Here is a 19997-nt window from a genome sequence, read left to right as displayed (position 1 = left end):
CTCATTGTAGTTTTGATTTGCATTTCTCTGATAATTAGTGATATTGAGCATTTTTTCATGTGCCTATTGATTTGTATGTCTTCCTTGGAGAATTGCTTGTTTAGGTCTTTTGCTCATTTTTAGATTGGGTGGTTTGTTTGTTTCTTACTAAGTCGTATGAGCTGCTTATATATTCTGGAGATCAAGCCTTTGTCGATTTCATTTGCAAAAATTTTCTCCCGTTCCGTAGGTTGTCTTTTTGTTTTACTTATGGTTTCCTTTGCTGTGCAGAAGCTTGTAAGTTTCATTAGGTCCCACTTGTTTATTCTTGCTTTTATTTCTATTGCTTGAGTAGACTGTTCTAGGAGAGCATTTTTGAGATGTATGTGAGATAATGTTTTGCCTATATTTTCTTCTAGGAGGTTTATTGTATCTTGTCTTTTGTTTAAGTCTTTGATCCATTTTGGGTTTATTTTTGTGTATGGTGTAAGGGAGTGTTCTAGCTTCATTGCTTTACATGCTGCTGTCCAGTTTCCCCAACACCATTTGCTGAAGAGACTGTCTTTATTCCATTGTATATTCTTGCCTCGTTTGTCGAAGATTAGTTGACCAAAAGTTTGTGGGTTCATTTCTGGGCTCTCTATTCTGTTCCATTGGTCTATATGTCTGTTTTTGTACCAATACCATGCTGTGTGACTGCTGTGTTTTAACGATTTATTAAACTCAATGGCAATATGCCCCTTGGAAAGGCAAGGAAAGGAGAAAAAGAGTAATAATAATTACTAAAGGGTGGCTTGAGGTAGAGGCAAAAACCAAAGCTGAAGGGCTGTCTCTTCCTTTGTCAGGCCCACTAAATCCTCGAGGGTGCGTGCAGGGCTGCCCAGGGGATGGGAGCAGCCCACCTCCACAGGACAGGAAAGAAACGTACCCAGAGGTGAACAGCCAGTACCTACAAGATCAAGATCAAAGTCAGAGCTTATGACTCCAAGCCTCATGCTCTTTCTGTCACATTGTCCTGCCCTTGCCGGGGGCAGGTGGTACCTTCTCAGCTTCCAGCAATTGATGTGGGCCTTAAAAGCATCCCTGAGGACTGGCATGGCACTCATGTAACTCAGAGCCCTCACTCTACCTCACCATAGATGATTCCTCATCTCTGGAGGCAGGAAGGAAATTAATACCAATCATGTTGTAACAGACTAGTTAACTACCTCATCTCTTCAGGTCACTGGGTCTGATTCCTGAGCAACCATGGGGATGTTGCCACTCATCCGCAGGACTCCAGTGTCATTTGTGCCTTGTTCACAGCCCCACGTGCTGTCACTTAGCAAATCAGGAAGAAGAAGCTATTCCAAGAGGCCTTGGGAGCTTGAGCCTGGGTGTAGTTGTCATTTCCTGGATCCATCCCATCTTCTATGTAGAACATGTGCCCACCTGGGGAAAAGGAAGCAGCACCCTTCCCCTCTTCCTACTCACCCATCCTCCCCTGTGTCTTGGCTGACCAGTAGAAGAACAGGCAGCTTCTTCCCGAGTCCACCTAGGGCAGCCTCCACCCTTGTGTGTGTGAGCAGTGCTGCACAAGCACTTTGTGGTGGCTGTAGAAACCCTCTTTATAAGTAGTTGGGGCCCAGTGCCGAGCTGGGGGGATTCTGGAGTAACACCATCCCCAATCCCTCTCCCACGAGCCCGAGCACCTTTGTCAGGTATTTGAGGACTGGATAGCCAGCTCCCGTCTCAGTGAATGCAGTGACATCCACTGCAGTGACAGAAGACTCACTGACTCATGAATAAGTCCTGCTCACCTTTGGACAGCTCCAGGGCTTCGGTGTTTGCCTGAATTAAGAGCACATTCAGCTAGACTTGGCAGGGCTTGTTTTCACATTCTCTGCACCACTCCTCTTCCAGCTTTGGGGATCTTTGAAGAACCAGCTAGCTAGCTAGCTAAGTGACATCCAGCTGGGCTGTCCATCTCTGCCTGGAACATCATGGTCAGCCTGGCAGGAAGCACGGTGTCCCTCTGGCTCCCGTGGGGTGATGCTGACGTCTGAAGCAAGTCAGAGCAGTGTGGCGGCCCCAGGCAGCTGCCTCCCTCCTGCCCCAAGGCCCAACAGCCATGACATCTCCCGTGTCCAAAGGACTCCAGCTGGTCCTGCGGGGCCAGGACAAAAGGAGCATCACTGAGGCAGTGTTGTGTGGTGGAAAGAGCAGTGCCTTGAGGTCACATAGACCTTGGTGGAATCCTGTCACTTTCTAGCGGGGTGACCTTGTGCAAATCACCTCACTCTTCTTAGCTTCAGTATCCCCTGCAGGGCTGTTGAGAGAAACAAGTAGATGAGGTAGAAAAAGTACCTGGCCCAGATCTAGACACAGAGTAGATGCTTAATAAACGTGGCTTCTGCTCATCCACTGCTGCTATTATTATTATTGTCTGACTTCGGTGATGCTGCCAAGGATCCTGATTCTCGAGGATCTGGTCGGGGGCGGCACCCTCTGGACAACAAGGGAGGCAGCCGGGACGGGACCAGAAAGGCAGCACGGAGCTTGGCTGGGTTGGCTGAGGAACCTGGCGGCAGGGCCGAGGAAGGGAAGGGCACAGAGGGGCCTCACTCAGGCAGTGGGCCCAAAGGTACTCATTTCAAACCCACCGCATGGCCAGCTGTGCAGGAGACAGACCACAGGAATCTGAGATCTCTTTAGGGTGTTTATTCAGCAGAAAAGTTAAGAACACTTACTTTCAGTATGACAGATCCTTGTCTCCAAGTTATGAACCACTTGGCTATGTTACATTAAAAAGCAAGCCAAAATTCTTAACTAGAGCCCTCTAACACCCTAAATCTTTGTACTTCGGGGCTCAGGAGGGACCCTTACTAACTGCAAAGTAATTAAAGGAGTATAGTAGCCTCCCTTATTGATGGGAAGATGCATTGCAAGACCCCCAGCGGATACCTGAAACCACAGATAGTACCTAACTCTTACATACTTTGTTTTTCCGATACTAATGGGTGGGTAGTATGTACTGTGTGAATACAGTGGGCAGAAGGATGATTCATGTCCCATGTGCGATGGAGGGGGTCAGCACGAGATCTCATCATTTTGTTCTGCTACTCAGAATAGTGCAAATTTAAAAATTATGGATTGTTTATTTCTGGAATTTTCCATTGAATATTTTCAGACTGCAGTTGGCCGTGGGTAACTGAAACTACAGAAAGTGACGAGGAGGAGGAGGAGGAGGAGGAGGAGGACTGCTGTATTTTTAAGATAGAGATCCCCTCCTGTGTGGCTGGCGCTGTGCTAAATTTCATGTGCGTTATCTCATTACCAAAATAGACTTGTGAGGAACTGTGACCCCCATTTACTGATGTGGAACCTGAGGCTTAGAAAGCTTAAGTGACTTGCTAGTCACCCTTGCTAGTAAGAGACGGCCAGGATTCACAACAGGTCTGTCCAACTCCAAAGTCAAACCTGCAAACACTCTAAGGTCACCAGACTTAGGTCACCTGAGTTTGAATCCCAGCACTGCCACCTATTGAGCCATAAGACCGCAGGCAAGTCAGTCCCCCTAATTAGGGATAAAAGTGTTTGTGTTACTTGCTGTAAGGATCAGATGAAAATAAGAAAACTTGTAATCTCTACAATATTTTATGAATGGCAGCATTTATTATTATCCCTCTTACTCTGCACAGGCGTGAAAAAGTCACTGCCGACATAATTCAGACATGGTGTATGTTCTTTTTTCTCCTCTGGGTCAATTAGCAACAGGCAGGCAGCTTGGGAGCATTATTTTGCACAATGCCAGCGTGAGCAGCAGGGGGACATGCCCAATGAACCTGCTTCATCACAATTAATTAATTAACTGTGCAGCTTCTCAATTGTGAGCATAACTGTGGTCCAGGATAACAGCGAACATGGAGACTCCTCATTGATTCTCATGGATCCAACAAATATAGCCCTACTGAGATTTCAGAGCCCAGATAATTCATACCTCAGTACCTAGAGCTGGGAAGCCACTGGAACCTAGCATTCTGTCACCACTTACTGTGATGTGGTTGATGCTGCCAGTACACATGCTAATGGGCTAAAGTAATCAACAGCCATTGTAATTACAGTCCGACATAATTAATTTAATACCTTGGAGCCTTTCAGAATTAATACCTCAGCCATTACATGATGAAACTGAGTCATAGAAGAATTACTGTCAAGACTCACAGGTGTGAATAAAATCCTCCTGGGCACTTGGCAGAGATCTGGGTCCCATTCCAAGTCCACCTGTTCATCAGGCACCCTCGTGGCGCCCACTAGTGGTGATCGTTGTGACACATTCACGTGGCCCATATGCATGGGGACAACCTGTTGAAAGCAGACTCTCCCCAGCTGTCAGAATGGATACCCACCGGGTGACTATGGGCCCTGCTGACACTCGTGTGCCTGGAGTCCATTCTCTTTTCAATGGCTGTTCGTGAAGGTAGCAGGAATTTCATTTCATAGAGTCGAGCCTGTTCCTGAGCCGGAGGATTACAGAGCTATTTCTCAGCATTGTCTCCATCACTCCCAGAGAAACTGAGGCACAGAGAAGGTTGTTTGCCCAAGATCACCCCATTACAATGAAACTCAAAAGAAAATGTTTTATTCCCACAAGACTGAGAAAATAATTCTCTAGGGAACATGGAAGATAAAATACTGGACTGAAATTTTTAACACAGCACACTTCCTGCTATCCTATTCTGTTTTTCATGAGCTTTTTCTCTCTAACGTGTTTTTCCCTGCCTGCTTTGTTCAATGCAGGAGGAAGGAGCTAACATTGCTAAATGTATTTGGTAGGCTGGGTACTGCGGTCATATAATCTTATTAAAGTCTCCCAGGAACTCTCTGAGGAGTGTACGATTGGCCCCATTTCACAGATGAAGACCGAGACCCTGAGACATTATGTCATAAGTAGAGACAGAAATACTCTTCCTGATTCCAGAGCCACAGCACAACCCCACTTGATTCCCCAGAAGCTCCCACCTGCCCTCGGTCTTCCTCGCAAAGCTGACAGTGTAGACAGGAGAACCTGCGCCTCCCCAAAGCGGGTGGAACGCTAGTACTCTTGTCTCCCACTTCCTGGTGATGATGGGATCCTCCCTTGATGCCTTTTTCAGTATAACATTTACTGTTTTTTCTGATTACGAAAGCGCTCTACATTCATTGTAGAACATTAGGAAAATATAAAGAAGAAAATTGAAATTGCTCGTAGTCTTACCCTCCAAAGATAACCCCTGTTACCATGTTTGTACATTTCTGTCCAGACAGATATAGATTTGAGCAGAGGGAAAGATAAAGAGAGGATTTATACCAACTTGGTATCATACCATGTAAGCATTTTGTGTCTTCTTTCTTTACTTAATATATTTCCTGTATCAATATTATTCTTCATAAATATGCTTTTAATGGTTGCATATCCTGAATTTATTGTTTTTATTGTAAAGTAATAAAAGTAATAGATGTTCATTGTAAAAATTTTAGAAAAGAAAGAAAAGCCAAAGAAGGAAAAAATACCTGTAAATCCATAACTTCACCAGCCAGGGACCCCACAGTTATTATTTTTGTAAATAACCTTCATTGTTTTTCTTGCTGTGTTTTTACAAAGAGAGCATGTGGGTATCCCTGGTTGGGTGTTCTGGCTTCAATATGATGCCTCAGAAAGGACAAGACATGGGGCTCTGTTTCCAGAAAGGATCTCAATCTTTTAAGTCTCCTACATGGCCAGGAATTCAGCATTTCTTAAGCCTCCATAATTGCAAGTATTTCCCAGCATCTTTTATTTGCTTGTTATCAGAAATCTGCATCTGGCCTGCTTCTTGCTGAGTTGGGTTGATTTTTCATTAGGCTATTTATAGCTAGAGAGTTGGTGTTTGTTTTTTCCAGGTGAATTAGAAGATGGTGTACAAAAACACTGGGTTTTGCAGTGAGTCAGTGCTCTCGCTTAAAATGAATAAGGCCGAATTGAAACCAAGAAACTCTTAAAATGATGAGTGCACACCCAGAAGTACAGCCCTGTGGCATCTTAGATTGGGAAGAAACTTTAACCTCCATTCAAAGCCTGGATGTCCCTGACAACATCCGCAGTCCGGGCCATCCAGTCACTGCTGGATGGACCTCAGTATGGGGAATAGCCAGGGAGTACACACACCACCCCCCACAAACAAGCTCATCTCTGAGCATCTGTCTGCTGAAGTGAAATACACACTAGAGCATCCATCCTGGGTTTTGTCTCTATGCTGGAATACACGCAGCCCTTCAGAAATTCAAACAAAGATAGAGCGTCCCCCCATAGCATTCCCTATGTTTGGGGGTGCTGCATTCGAACAGACATTATTTGATACCACTGAGTCTTTTTTGTCCAACTTTAGCCTAAATTCCATGCTGATTTTTTTTTTTTATGGATTCAAGAGATTGTTGTGAAGTTGCCACGAGGTATGCATTGCAAACACAGGGCATATTCTAGACATAAAATTGCAGTTATTACCCCTGGAGAAGGAAAGGGCCCTGAGAGAAATAATAGCATTAAGCCTAGCCACAAGGCTGCTCCTGCTTTACATACAGAACTTTAATTAATAAAATGACAAACACTGGTAGCACATAATTGGAAAGTCTATCGGGCCCCACCGAGAGGGAGGGAAAAAAGCCCTTGTGAAAGGCCGGCTGGAGCCAGAAATTATAATTGCTGGTGGTGTGCTCCTGGCATTGTCTCTTTTCACTTGTCTCATCTGCTGTCTGCATGTAAAAGAGCTTATTAGTCAAAAGCTGTCACTTACAACCTATGTCTATTAGGGCACTTCTAGAAAGGATCAAAAATTTTATCATTCCAGCTTCCAACAAGTGTTAACTTCCTGTAAATATTATGTAGGGTTTGTATGAGATTTCCTATACTTATGTGAATACTTTTGAGATGCACATACACACACATACACACACACACACTCATTTGTGACTATTAATTGTCTGGCAAAGGCAGAAACAAAGGTTATAAATGGTTTAAAATTCACTATCTCCATAGTTCTCCCAATAAGAAGATATTTCTGTGGTAAGATCTTGTTAAAATATAAATTCTGATTCAGCAGGCGTAGGGTAGGGCCTGAAACCCTGTATTTCTAACAAACTTCCAGTCATGCCAACACTGCCGGTTCACAGACCACAATTTGATCAACAAGTGTCTAAAAAATCTTCACAATACAAGCCCCAAAGATTTAAGTGTTACCATAACATGTTACACGTACACAGCACTCTAGATGCAGTAGAAAGAGCATAGAACGCACTGTGGGATCCAGCTCTGTGGCATGTGGACTTAGTCATCATGCCTGACTGACAACCTCTCTAAGCCTTAGATTCCGCATCTGAAAAATGGGTGTGATATTACCTACAGGAAGAGATGTTGTGAGTGTAAAATGAGAGCATATGTACAAGTGCCTTGTGCAGCTCTCTAGTATGCAATAAAAAGTCAATTAATAAATTACTTTATCCAATAGACCACCCAGATAGAAGCTGATCTTATTAAGATCAAATTCCAGGAGTGTTTTTTGGCTACTCTGAGTACCTGACTGTCAAGATCAAACCAGGTCTACCTGGCATGAGTACATATAATGTCAAAAGGGTTATTTAATCTAGGACTGTAGAAGGCAAGTGGAAGACTTTGAAAAGGATATGAGTCTTCAGTCTGTTCTAGGAACCACATACAGTTGCTCTATACACTTAGATACAAGTAATTAATAAGGGATATTCTGTAAGAATAGACATCAGCCCTCCGGTTCTTCTAATTAAGAAATTGTTGAGGACCTTACCCTGTAGGCAAAGAGGATAGTTCTGGTCCCATTTGCATCCTCAGATCGTCCCTGCTCACATGACCTCAGCCCGCGGCTCTCTCACTCTCAAGGTCATCCTGTCTTTGCCCAGGGTTGATGTGGCAGGCCCATGAAGACCCTCTGCTGAGGACGGGGTCCTCTCCCCTGCAGGAAAAAACACTCCTTCTAAGCTTTGGTGATGGTGGGCCCATTATAAGCCATTTTTCAGCTATTTAAGTATTGCCTCTTACTCAGAGTCCAAGATGAAAATGGACCCCTCACCGAGAAGGCCAGGCAGCTTCCTGCACTAAATAGCCCCATCTCCCCAGTGGTCTCAGCCTAGGCTGCACTTCAGAGTTACCTGGAGAGATCTGAAAAACTGTCGACGTCCAGGATCTACCCAAGGCCAATTAAATCAGAATCTCGGGTGGAGACTAGACATGGGTAGTCCTGAAAAAGCTCCCCAGGTGATTCTGATCTGCAACCGAGGTTGAAAAACCACAGGTTTAACCATTTCATTCACAACCTGTGAGCTCTACTTTCATATTCTTTATCTCACTCAATCTTTATAACCACCTTTCAAGGCCAGCAGGGAGGGTACGGTTATTATCACGTTTGTCTATAACAGGCTCAGAAGGAATAAGAGGTTGGCTTAAAGTCATACAGTTAATTCTCTTTGGCCTTGGAGCACAAACTCCAACTTATCCCATTGTCAACAAGCAAGGAGACAACAACCAGTCTGACAAGCCGCTGGAGAATGAATGTTGATTCAAAGGGGAGTTGCTTCTGGTCTGTTGTGGAAAGGAAGTGGGATGGGTCACGGGTGCCTGGGGCAGAGGGGCAAGGCCCCGGAGGCCTCTCTCTAGTTCTGTGCTTCTCTTGCAGATTCTGATGCAGTAGGTCTAGGGTCAGGCCAGAGAGTCTGCATCTCTAATGAGTTTCCAGGTAACACCAGTGACACCAGCCTTAAGATCCCTCCCCCTCTCCCAGTAGCAAAGCACTGACCAACCCTTAGAGGCAGAATCTGGAATCACTGACCAACCCTTAGAGGCAGAATCTGGAAGTACAGGTGAAAAGTCAGCCAGGTGAAAGGCTATAGATTCTGCATGGCTTGAATCTTGAAGGACAGCGTCTGTTCACCTTACCAACACTCCGTGGATGAAAAAATAAATGGCCAAAAAAAACCCTTTGCTAGCTGCTCACTAGCTGCCCGCAGGCAATCTTATTCTAAACCTTTTGCATTTGTTTCTAGAACTAGACTTTGCCGAAACTCAGATAGTGTATACCTTGGCTTGAGTTTGGCTGTAGATACATGTTTTCTAAACGTAGGTGGTAATATTGTAAGATGAAAGGAAAGTTAATTTTTAATTCTTCTATTTATCCATAGTTCTGAACAGTTGGGTCAAGTGACCGTCTTGACCCAAGTCCTATCTTATGGCAAGACAGTTTTGACTTGACTGTTCTATGTCTTCACTGACCTTCCCTTTTGCTATACTCAGCACACTTGCAGTTACTCATTTAAATTCAGACTTGCTGACTAGACAGTAAGCTCCATGAAGGCAGGGAAGATAGTTATACGCAGCACAGAGTAGGTATGCAATAAATATTTGTTGAATGAATGGATGTCATCTCCCCCAAGGATTGATACCAAGAGGGATCCTGGTGGACCTCCTCAGGAGTTAAGGATACTATCCTTAGCACCATCCCTTGGAGCCAGCCCAGTTCTCTCCTGACCAGGCTTATTGTCCAAAAGTATAGTGCAGGGAAATGGAGAAAGCTCAGCAGTCACTGGCCAATGACCCCATACGATAGGGCTGCATCTCACTGACATGCTCATGCCTCTAGCAGACTCTACTTCAAATCTAGTTTCCTAAGAACAGCTGAGAGGTATGAATTTTTGAGTATAGCCAGTTGGCTATGAAGTGGATAGATCCTCTTCTCTTTCCTGGGACCTGACTCCTGGAAGGGAGGAAAGTGCTAAGGAACTTCACAGGATGCAAAGTTGGTTTCTGTTCCCTAGAAAGAGACCTAGTAGAGACAGGAAGGTCGTCCTGTATATGGATACATTTTTATTCCTTCTGACACTGATCAGCTCCTACCATATGCCTTACACTTGACAACTACTGAATTCAAGATAAATAAGACAGTCCCTGCACTGAAGGAACTTGTAGTCCAAGGGGCCTGGGGGGAGGAAGGAAGACAAGGTAGCAGGGCTACACCATGTGATGATCCCAGTGGCCTCGGTTATAAGATTTCAGACAAGAGGGTAGTCGTTCCTGAGACAAATGATAAAAAATGACTCCCTGAAAAAAAAAAAAACAGATTTAATTTACGTGGCAAGAAAGAAAGAGCAGGTAGAGAAAGTAGAAGGATCAAAAGCACAGAAGCAGAAAAAGGCATGGCAGGTGCAAATCTGTCAAGTTGACTGCTGCAGGGGAGTCTAGGAACCCACATTCATTGAGCCTCCATGTGTGGACTACTGAGTGAGAACTCTGGCAGACCCCACTGCTTGTCTGGTCACTCTAAGGGTAATATAGACAGTTCTCCAGACACTTCAAAACCCAAAACACAGACTTATTTAGAAATCAAAACACCCATCCCTTCAAAACTTCCATCTTGCTTTAAAGTCAGGGCTGCTTCCCTTCTCCTCCCCCCAACACTCTTGGTCCTACTCCAGGTGAAAAGCCTGAAATCAGGGAAAGGGTAGTCATTGACCTCTTTTTTCATCGCCCAGCTCTGCTCCTCTTCTTGCTGCCTTCTGGCCCTTTAAGGTCTTGAGCACAGGGGAGGAGAAGAGATATGAGGAATAGGGAAGCTCTTGCTTGACCTGGACTGCTATGCTGATTACATTGGTATTCTCTAGATATGGCAAATACTTAAGGCTTACTATTTTTCACAGAGGGCACTGCTGCGGTTTCTTTGGAGATGTACCTTTCTCCCCAGACCCTCTGCTATGGCTGGAAATCCTTTGCCTTGACCAGGGCATATATCTCTCCAGTCCAGGTGGCCACTTACTCCCTCTGCCCTTGGGCATCTCAAGATACCTGCTGTTTCTTTCTGCTGAATTCTAGTTACCCCTCCAAGCAGCCCTCTTGGGCCAGATCTAAAATGACCTACATGGGCTCCCATGTACTTGGCTCGCTCTAGTCTGTGTGCGCCCCTGATGTATTTTTTGCCCCAGCAAACTCTGGGCTTGCAGGCCACCCAAAGCTTCCACTTTACCTTTGTTCTACCATCAGAGCAGCTAAGCATTCTCATTTATATTTTAGATTTTCTTTCTCAGGTGGGAGATAGACTCTAATCCATGATGCTCCCTTCAAGTGCTTGATGGGGTATCATTAAAACCATTCTCTCTCGAGTTGGGGTAAGGAGGGAACTTTCTTCACTGGAGGGTGAAGTGAGGTAGAACACTTCACCATGAAAAGCACCTACCAAAAACTCTCTCCTAATAGTCACCAACTTTTTTTATATCTAAAGTATATTGAGGGAGTAAGGATTGTGTGCCCTATTTTTACCCACCCTCTCTTGAAAACCCTGCCTCATTGTGCTCTCAGACTTCCCTTTGAAATGCAGTACCTGTTGCCTCAATGCTTTGGCCCAAATTCCTTTTTAATGTTTTATTGCACTATTTATTATCTCATTTAATTATCCATATAACCCTGTAAGATAGATAAAACTATCCCCATCTTAGAGAATAGAGAACTGAGCTTCAGATTTACCAAAATAGCAGGAACAAATTTTGAATCCAGATCTTTCAGACTCTAGAGCTTTTAGACCATCCCAGGGTGGAGGATCCATGTGGTGCAGCATAAATACTTGATAAATATCCATTGAATGGTGGGCAAGTTGATTTGCCTGGATTATAAGGGAATGTGAACATGTTGATATTAATTGATAGGGAGTGAGAAACCATTGAAGAGTCACAGATGGCTGTGATAAACTGGCAACTGTGACAGGAATATACAAAAGAATTTAGAAGGGAGAAGGAATGGAGAGGAGAGGCACTTTTGGAGGCTATGGAGGGAGTACAAAGAGTAAGTTATAAAGGACATGGTGAATGTTACTCTAAAGGAATGAAGATAGAAGCCAGGTTGAAAGAATTTACAGAGAGAATGGGCAACAAAGAAATAGAAGCAGCAGCTACGGGCCAGTCACCCAAGGTATTAACACCTGAGTGGAGGCATGGAAATAGGCTGCAAGCCAGAGGAGCCAGCAGGATCAAATAAAGGATGTTTTTCTAGGATGAGCAGACAGAGGAGCCAGAAGATAGAGAGACTCTGAAGGTTCTGGAGAAAGAAAAAGCTGTTATTGAGAGAGCAAGGACTAGGAGGAGGTGAAAAGAGGAAGGGTTAACATAGGAGAAGGTGAAAGGTACATCTTCCTCTAGGACAGGAAAGGAAGAGAGAAGATGGATAAATAGATATATATGCTGTGGGGAAAAAAGAGGTTGGAGGAGATTGCATCTGATATATCAAAACTTTATCAGTAAAGAAGGATCCAAAATAATGGATTGAGCACTGGGAAGCGACAGCATAAGTTCTGAGGAAGAGTTTGAGACACCTTTGTGCTATGTGTGTGAAGAAATCAACTGTGGAAGTCAACAGTGGATGAGTAAGTACCAGCCATCCAGGGTGTTGAGGTTCAACAGTCTGATTTCAGGGAGGTCCGAATCAGCAATGTTTGACCGGGGAGCAAAAGAAGAAAAAGCATATGGCAAGCGTCGTCCCAAGCTGAGTGCTGCAGGGCAATGAGCTGAGGGCTGGGAGGGCTTAGTTAGCAGGAGTAGGATTAAAATTTCCATTCTTGGCATCCAGACCGAATGAGAAAGCCAAGTGGGGCCAATAAAAAATTTAACAGATTTGTGAAGTTATCCTGGAACGTGCAGCAGAGACAAGTGTTTGCTCTCCTGGATCTGAGGAAGTGGGAAGAGTGTAAGTGAACAGGTTATGGTTATAGAGACCCGGCTTGCCAGGCTCAGGCTCTCAGACGTGGAACAGCACGTGGGCACCCCAGTGCCAGGGCGGCCTTGTTAGTGAAGGGTTGGTATGCAACAGCATGGGAAGTCTTCTGCTTCTGTGCCTCATGGCATATGACCTCTTTGGTCAAATTGTGAGGTAACCATGAGCTCAGAGACTGGAAGAAAAGCAGTGGTGATCTACAGAGAAGCATGTCTTCCAGCAATGAGAATCAGAGTAAAGGAGTCATCATAGCTGATGAAAACTCCAGCTTGCCATAGGACATATTCTCCTTCTTTTCTCTAATAGACATTTTTATTACAGGATCTGAACAGGATATTGAGGGCAATGATAAGCTGTAGTTGTCCTAAATTTTAAATGTTGTTTATAGATTGTTCCTACCAAACATACAACCTCTATTATTTTAAACACAAAGACCAGAGACCTTGTTTATAGTATATACTGCTTCTAGGCATAACTCTACTTAAACTTTCTCAGATATATTAGTTACAGTTACCTTTCAAATGTCAGGTACAATGCCAAGGAAACCTTTAATAAAGACACAATGAAACCATATAATTGTATCTTGCTTTCGGCAAAGTGTGCCCCTCATTCTGAAAGAAAAGCATGTTAAAAAATCTTGATATGTATACTTTTGTCTCATCTTTGTCCACCAATGGCCACAGGTATCAAGTCATAGGTTAGCTAACATATGACATGGTACCATTCAAATAAGATTATTACGCTGTTTGAGGAAGAAATAAAAACCTATGATAGCTAAATCACTAAAAGAAACTGAATCATAAAATCACTTGCCCAAGGTCACGAAGTGAATTGGGACCATAGACAAGGATCTCTGGGTCCTCTTTAGGAAGTTCATGTAATACCTCACTGGTGTTGATACCCCCTCAGAGGCAGAATCTTGTGAAATTTAGGATGATGACATCGACCTGAACAGAGTTCCAAAATTGCTCGTTAGTTTCCCCTCCCAGCTCCTTGAACCTTAATGAAAACCACTTTGGGAGTCAGTGAGTGAGATCAGGCTGTGGGTGACTAGCTCTCCTCACAGGGGAGACTTCGACTGAGTTCCAGAAAAATCCTTGAGAATTCCAGGAGGGCGATCTATTGATTGCTCTCAACGTTAACACCTTGTCCTTCTCACTCTTTTCTCCCTTGCAGCTCCGAATGTCCTGGCTCATCCGTGGAGTCTTGCAGGGAAACGTCTCCTTGGTACTGGTGGAGAACAAAACCGGGAAGGAACAGAGCAGAATCATCTGGCATGTGGCCACCATCGAAGGCTTGAGCCTGTGGCAGTGGACAGTGCTGCCGCTCCTGGATGTGGCCGACAGGTGGGCCTCTCCCCGTCCTGGTCAGTCCCTTTTCCCCTATCAGCCAAAATGCAAAGGAAGGCTGTGTCTTCCTTCCCCTATCCCTTCTACCCAGGACACACATCCAGATGTGTGCACACACATGCACACACACAAATGTGGACGCACACCCACACTTTCTGCAGACTTACAGGAAGCACTGAGTTTCTCTGAGGGATTTCCATCCTTATAGGCACTCATCTCTCACCCCTCTGGCCTGGCCTGGCTGCCTCCAGTATCCGTAGGAAAAAGTAAAATTGAGCAATTCATTTGACTCCTAAATATAATCAGGCTTTATATGTATGTGACATTTTCTCTTAGTTAATGCATTTTTGTCTTACTTTCCCGTTTGACATTCTATTTATTCCTTATTAAAGCAACAAAACCTGTGACCTAGGTAGGCTAGGCCTTATGTTTCCCATTCCTGCTCCTTTACAAGGTTCTCATTCACTGAGAACCAAAGAGGTGAAGCATCAGCAAGTTGACATTGGAGCGAGGCTGGTGCTCAGGCCAGTCCAAGCCCTGTGCTCTGTGGAGTCTGGTCCCTGAAACAGGTGGATGGGAAATTCTTCAGTAAACAGAAGAGTGCTTCTACCAGAGGCTGTGGTTCCTGTTTAGATTCCAAGACTAATGACCTTCGTGACCTTGAATGTCTCTGGGCCTCAGTTTCCTCGTCTTTAAACTGAAAAGGTTGGACTAGAAGATGGTTAACTCTGTGTGGCTCTGAAATGGAGCAGGAACTGCTCTGGTCAGCTGCCACTTGTCTCCCCAGGACGGCACCAGTCTGCCACCTACAGTCAGCCTGGAGCAGCCAGTGCCTGACCAGCAGCAGCTCCCGTGATGCTCTGCCATGTCTTGGGTATGACTGAAACCTCGAAGGTTGGTGCTGGTCTGTTCCAGACCAAAGAAGGGGGAAGGGATCATTTCTTTAAATGGGACAGATTAATGGATCTGGAAGGGAAAAGCCATCTTTAATAGGCTAAATATCAAACCCTACAATCCAGAGCAGCCTCTGTATTTGACTCTCAAAACACATTCAAATTGCCACCCTAGTGGATCCTTTGAAAAATAAGAGCAAAGCAGAGAGTGATGCCAGTTGGCACGAAGCTTTGTAAATGTAAATCTGGGTCTCAAATTCTTCACCTAGACTTCAGAGTGTGCTATTTCCAAGAGCTCATAACTTGAGCTGTGCTGTCGTGGGAAGAAGCCATTGTCCTCTGAGCGCCAGCTTCCCACTCCTTCAGATGTGTGTGGGTTAAAGATCAAAGCACTTGGACATCCCAAGGCTCACTGCTGTCCCCAGAATAAATGGATTTAATTAAAGTGGAGGAAGGAGCATTGTGGACACTCTCACCATAGACTAGTCTTTTGTCCTTCGGGATTGTGAGGGCTTTGTGCAGGGATGGAGAACAGGAGGGGATGCCAGAACCCTCCCTCCCTCCCCAGAGATGCTAAATTAATTCAGATGAATCAAAAGGATTTTTTTTCCCTCAGTCCAGCAAGTCCTCTCTCTTTCATAGCCACTCCAGGGAATTTAAAGCAAGTAAGATGTTGATTCTGTTCACTCTCATCTGCTAGAGTTTTGTTTGAAGGAGACTTTGTTCTCAGTCTCCCTTCTTCTTGTTAAAGACTGTTTACCAGACTGACATTTCCAATATTGATACTGAGAACAAACTGTCCAGTGGGGATTCAGACAAAGGCCAGCTTGGCTGGATGATGCCTCGTAACCTGTTAAGTGTGCAACTACATGAGTGGCCCCATTCACTGGGAGCCTGCACACCATTGCTGTGCTCTGGTATAGGATGCTCCCCCCTCCCAGAGCTAGAGATGATATAGGAAGGCACCAAGATCCAGAGGCAAATGGAACTGCAGGTGAATGAGGCACAGCAGTTCTCACTTGGTAAGACCCATCCAGACTGTCGATGTGACTGGCCTGTAAAACTAGAGAACTGTGGATAACAGAGCATTGGCTTAGAGTCAAAGAGTCCCAAGTTTAAAAACTGGCTCAGCCACTTACTAGTTATGTGACCTCAGCCAATTACTGAGCCTCTCTGGGCCTCAGCACCCACATCTGCAAAATGAGTATAGTATCAGTACAACTCCACAGGAGTGCTATGAGACCAAATAAAATGACTGTCAGAAGCATCTATATATGCTACATATCAAGGAGTTTTATTTCCCATGTCCTTCTCCATCATCATCCCTTAGTTGTATAGCCTCAGATAATTTATTGAATAAATAGCACAAATCACATCCACTGAGCTTCCAAGTCAAGCCACATTCTATTAAACAGAAATAATAAAGTCTACCTCTTCAGCCTGGGGAACTAAAGTGTTTGATGAACTACCTGGCTCATAGTAAATGCTTTGTCAGTAATAACTACTACTAATAATTATAATATACTAATAATGATATATCCCAGACTAATGCCTCAGAAGAGGCTGAGATGGCCAATTTAGCAATGATAACCATTCATACACCCTAAGATAGGGGTGAGAGTTTTTATGCATTTGCGATCATCAATGCTCTGTCCACTCCTTATAAAGGGAAGCACACACTTTCCTCTTCCTTTCAGAGAGAGTGAGCTATAGCTGCCTAGATTGCCAGAAAATGAAAATGGGTGGATGGAGAAGGTAGAAGAAACAAATAAATAAGGAAAGGAGAAAAAATGGTTAAAAAAAAAAAAAAAACAAAGACCAGCTCCCTTCCTCCTGACCCTCAGATAGGCATTAGCACCTTGTACCAACTGCCCACATCCCATGAAGTGTCCTTATTAGGCACGTCCTGTTTTCAGCTATTCAGCACCTGCCTCTTGGACAGCTCCCAACCAGGGTCCTTGAAAGGGCAGGAACGCCATTCCCTGTGCATCCCAAATCACCTCTGCTCCCAAGTTCCCCGGCCTCCACACTACAGAGTTTTTAAAAGCAACTTTATTAGGGCTTATAGATTAACCCTAAAGAACTCCACTGCTTTGACACCGGTCATAACCCCGGGGCATTACATGAAACTAGCCTCTGCCTAGAAATGGCGGTGACCTCCTGTCTTGTCTTCTTGTCTCCATTTTTTATCCCCACCCAATCCAGTCTACACAGGGAGGCTGGAACAAATTTTTTGAAATGTATATCTAATCATATCCCATTTAAAAAATCCATCCATGGTTTCCATGGTTTTTAGAGTGCCTTTTAATCTTTAAAAAGACCTTCATTTAGACCCACATGTGATCTTCCAATCATAACCTCACCAGCCCCTTTTTATACATTCTTCTGTTACTCTACCTGGTAACCTCACTGAACTTTCAACTCAATTTCACTGTGCTAAGTTCTTAAATCCAGGCTTTTGCTCTTGACATTCTCTCTACCTGCATGTTCTTCCTCTAACTTCCGTCTCCCTGACCACTCTTCCTTAATTTTTTAAAGAAGCCTCCTCAGACCCCCAGACTATATAGTATACCTACAATATATCATTATGACTCTTGAAACACCCCTATAATAACTTATCACTCTTTGCTATCTGTTTTTTAAAAATCTGAATATACACATCAACAAGGCATGGATCAGGTCTGTCTTATGTATCAGTTTCCTGATCACCTAGTAACATTCCTAACTAGTATGCCCAATAAAATGCATGTTGACAGAATGAGGCATTAAGGGAAATTGCATATATTTTCAAATTCCAGCTGAATTAACTGAGAATTTCACTTGTTGGAATTCATCTAACATTCCTCCTCTGTTCAGCCTGCATCTAAAAAACAGATAAAAACATTATAAGAAATACTACTACAAAGTGTTCTGTATATCAAAGCAATACCTGTGTCCCATCAGATAAACCCAAACAGCATTTGTTACTCTTATGACAAGGAATTCTCTTTAGAGATTTCACTGGTACCTGTGCTTTCTTTGTCTCTGGGCACTGTCCTGTCAGAATCACTTTGTAAGAAAGACTTTGATCTTAATTGTGTGCCCTGGTCCACGTGAGTAGGAAGAGCCAGAACTGGGCACTTGAGAGTAAAGAGCTGTATTCAGATTGCTCCCACCACACAGTAGTCCTTCTGCAAAGACTCAGAGACTATGCCATAGGTGTGCAAAAGCTGCTGACAGGGAGGCATTGATCCATGGAAGGATATTTCTTCTGTCCATTTACAGCAGGCAAAGTGATAGAAATAATGCCATAGTCTGTCATCATTATGAAATGATATTAACTTTACAACCATACTAGAAATAGCAAGAAAACTCTCCAAGAGCAGTGCCCAAGACGTTTTGAGCAGTGGCAACATCCTTGGAATACAAATATGTGCCCTCAAGGTAATTTTGAAGGACAGCACCAGTTCAAATAATGGCTTGATGTGTGCTTAAAAGTTATGTCATTCCTTTACATCTACCTCATATAACTAGTTTTCTCTGTTCTCTTCCCATATCATCAGCTCCCCCACCCCCCACCACTCAATTGCCACTCTTTCTGCGGGAATTAATTCTACCTTTTCTCAAAATGGAAGAAAGGCAAGTTCTTTTCTCTTACTCTCTCAGTCTCTTGCAGGGGCATACCCCTAGTTTTCCTCTTTATAATTGTATATCCTAATAAATTAAACACAATGCTCCCACACCATCCTAAGCTTTAACATGCTTACAAAGCAGAAGTGGGTGGTAAGTTCAACTCATTACAAGGTAGATTTGGAAACACCCTGGATCAGATCGTGCCTCACAAATCACTACAGTCATATAGCCAAATAGAAAGTACGTAACTCGTCACGTGTGTAGGATCCATCCCTGAGCCTAACTAGTCATTATATATACATATACACAGTCTAACAAGAAACAGTGTTCCCTCTGGAGATATTTACATTTCTGTTCCCTTTGCATCCTTGGTCCTAATGACAAGTAGTGTGTTTCACAAATGCATCTTTCAAATGGGATCAGTTAGACTGAGAGTTATGGTTTCATGTGCTTCAACCAGAAACTCCACAGAGCCAAGATTTCTCCCTCTTCCATTCTTGTTTCTCATCCACAGAATCCTTGTTTTATATACACAATACTCTCTCTTTGTGTGGCATCTTCTGTGGTGAGAAGGGCATTAAAAGGACATTTTCATTATTTATTCTTACCTGAATAGAGAAGTACTCAGTGAATGAAAATCCAGAGTGGAAATCCAGAGATTTCCAATGAACCTTCATCTGCAGGTCTATACACACCCCTGAAAAAGTTGTGTTCAGATTTGTGTAAGTTGAATCACAGCTTCCTTGCAGAGCCATGGTAGTTATAAATGGTGATGATTAGAGCTAGCGTTTGTTGAGTATTCACTGTGTGGTAGTCACTGTAATAAGTACTTACAGTGCATTAACTCGTTTCATCCTTAAAACTGTTCCATGGGGTAGATACTATAATTAATCCCCCTTTTTATAAGAGGAATCTAAGGTCTAAAGAGGCACAATAATTTCCTCTTCATCCTGAGGCTACTCTGCTTCCTATGTGCACATGTGAAGAAATGCTTGCATTGTGCTTGGCATGTAGTAGAAAACTTGGTAAATGGTAGCCATAATAATTAACAAAATATCTTGCTTTGGGAGTTTTTTTTAGGTCACATCTCATTCATTTCAAGTTGGTTTCCTTTGCTTCATCCACCCACTGAAATCCATCATCCTAATTCCCCACTACCAAGTCCTGCTAAAGACCTCTCCCCACCCAGCCCCACCTGGCCTGCCTTCCTTCTCACACCTCCAGCCGGGCAGCATCACCCACACAGGGAAATTCTCCCCTTTTCCATCCAGGCTGTTGTGCACCCCCATATGCCTTTTCAAGTCGGCACTCCAGTGACTTGAAATGCCTTTGACTATCTCTACTCCAAAACTAGAGCGTACGCTCTGATTGACATCTTTTATTTGCAAATGT

The 19997-nt window shown here is 43.8% G+C and overlaps 1 protein-coding gene across 1 annotated transcript in view; it reads left to right on the top strand.

Annotated features, from left to right (window-relative positions):
• Positions 1-19997, top strand: part of ALK (ALK receptor tyrosine kinase) — a 678293-nt gene that overhangs the window by 557917 nt on the left and 100379 nt on the right. The window contains 1 exon segment of the mRNA XM_032497290.1: positions 13928-14097. Coding sequence (XP_032353181.1) covers positions 13928-14097 — 170 coding nt within the window.

Source organism: Camelus ferus, chromosome 15 (assembly GCF_009834535.1).
Source record: "Camelus ferus isolate YT-003-E chromosome 15, BCGSAC_Cfer_1.0, whole genome shotgun sequence".
NCBI classification, from domain to species: Eukaryota; Metazoa; Chordata; class Mammalia; order Artiodactyla; family Camelidae; genus Camelus; species Camelus ferus.
The sequence above is the reverse complement of the archived record's forward strand: the minus strand, read 5'-3'. Positions and strand labels throughout refer to the sequence as shown.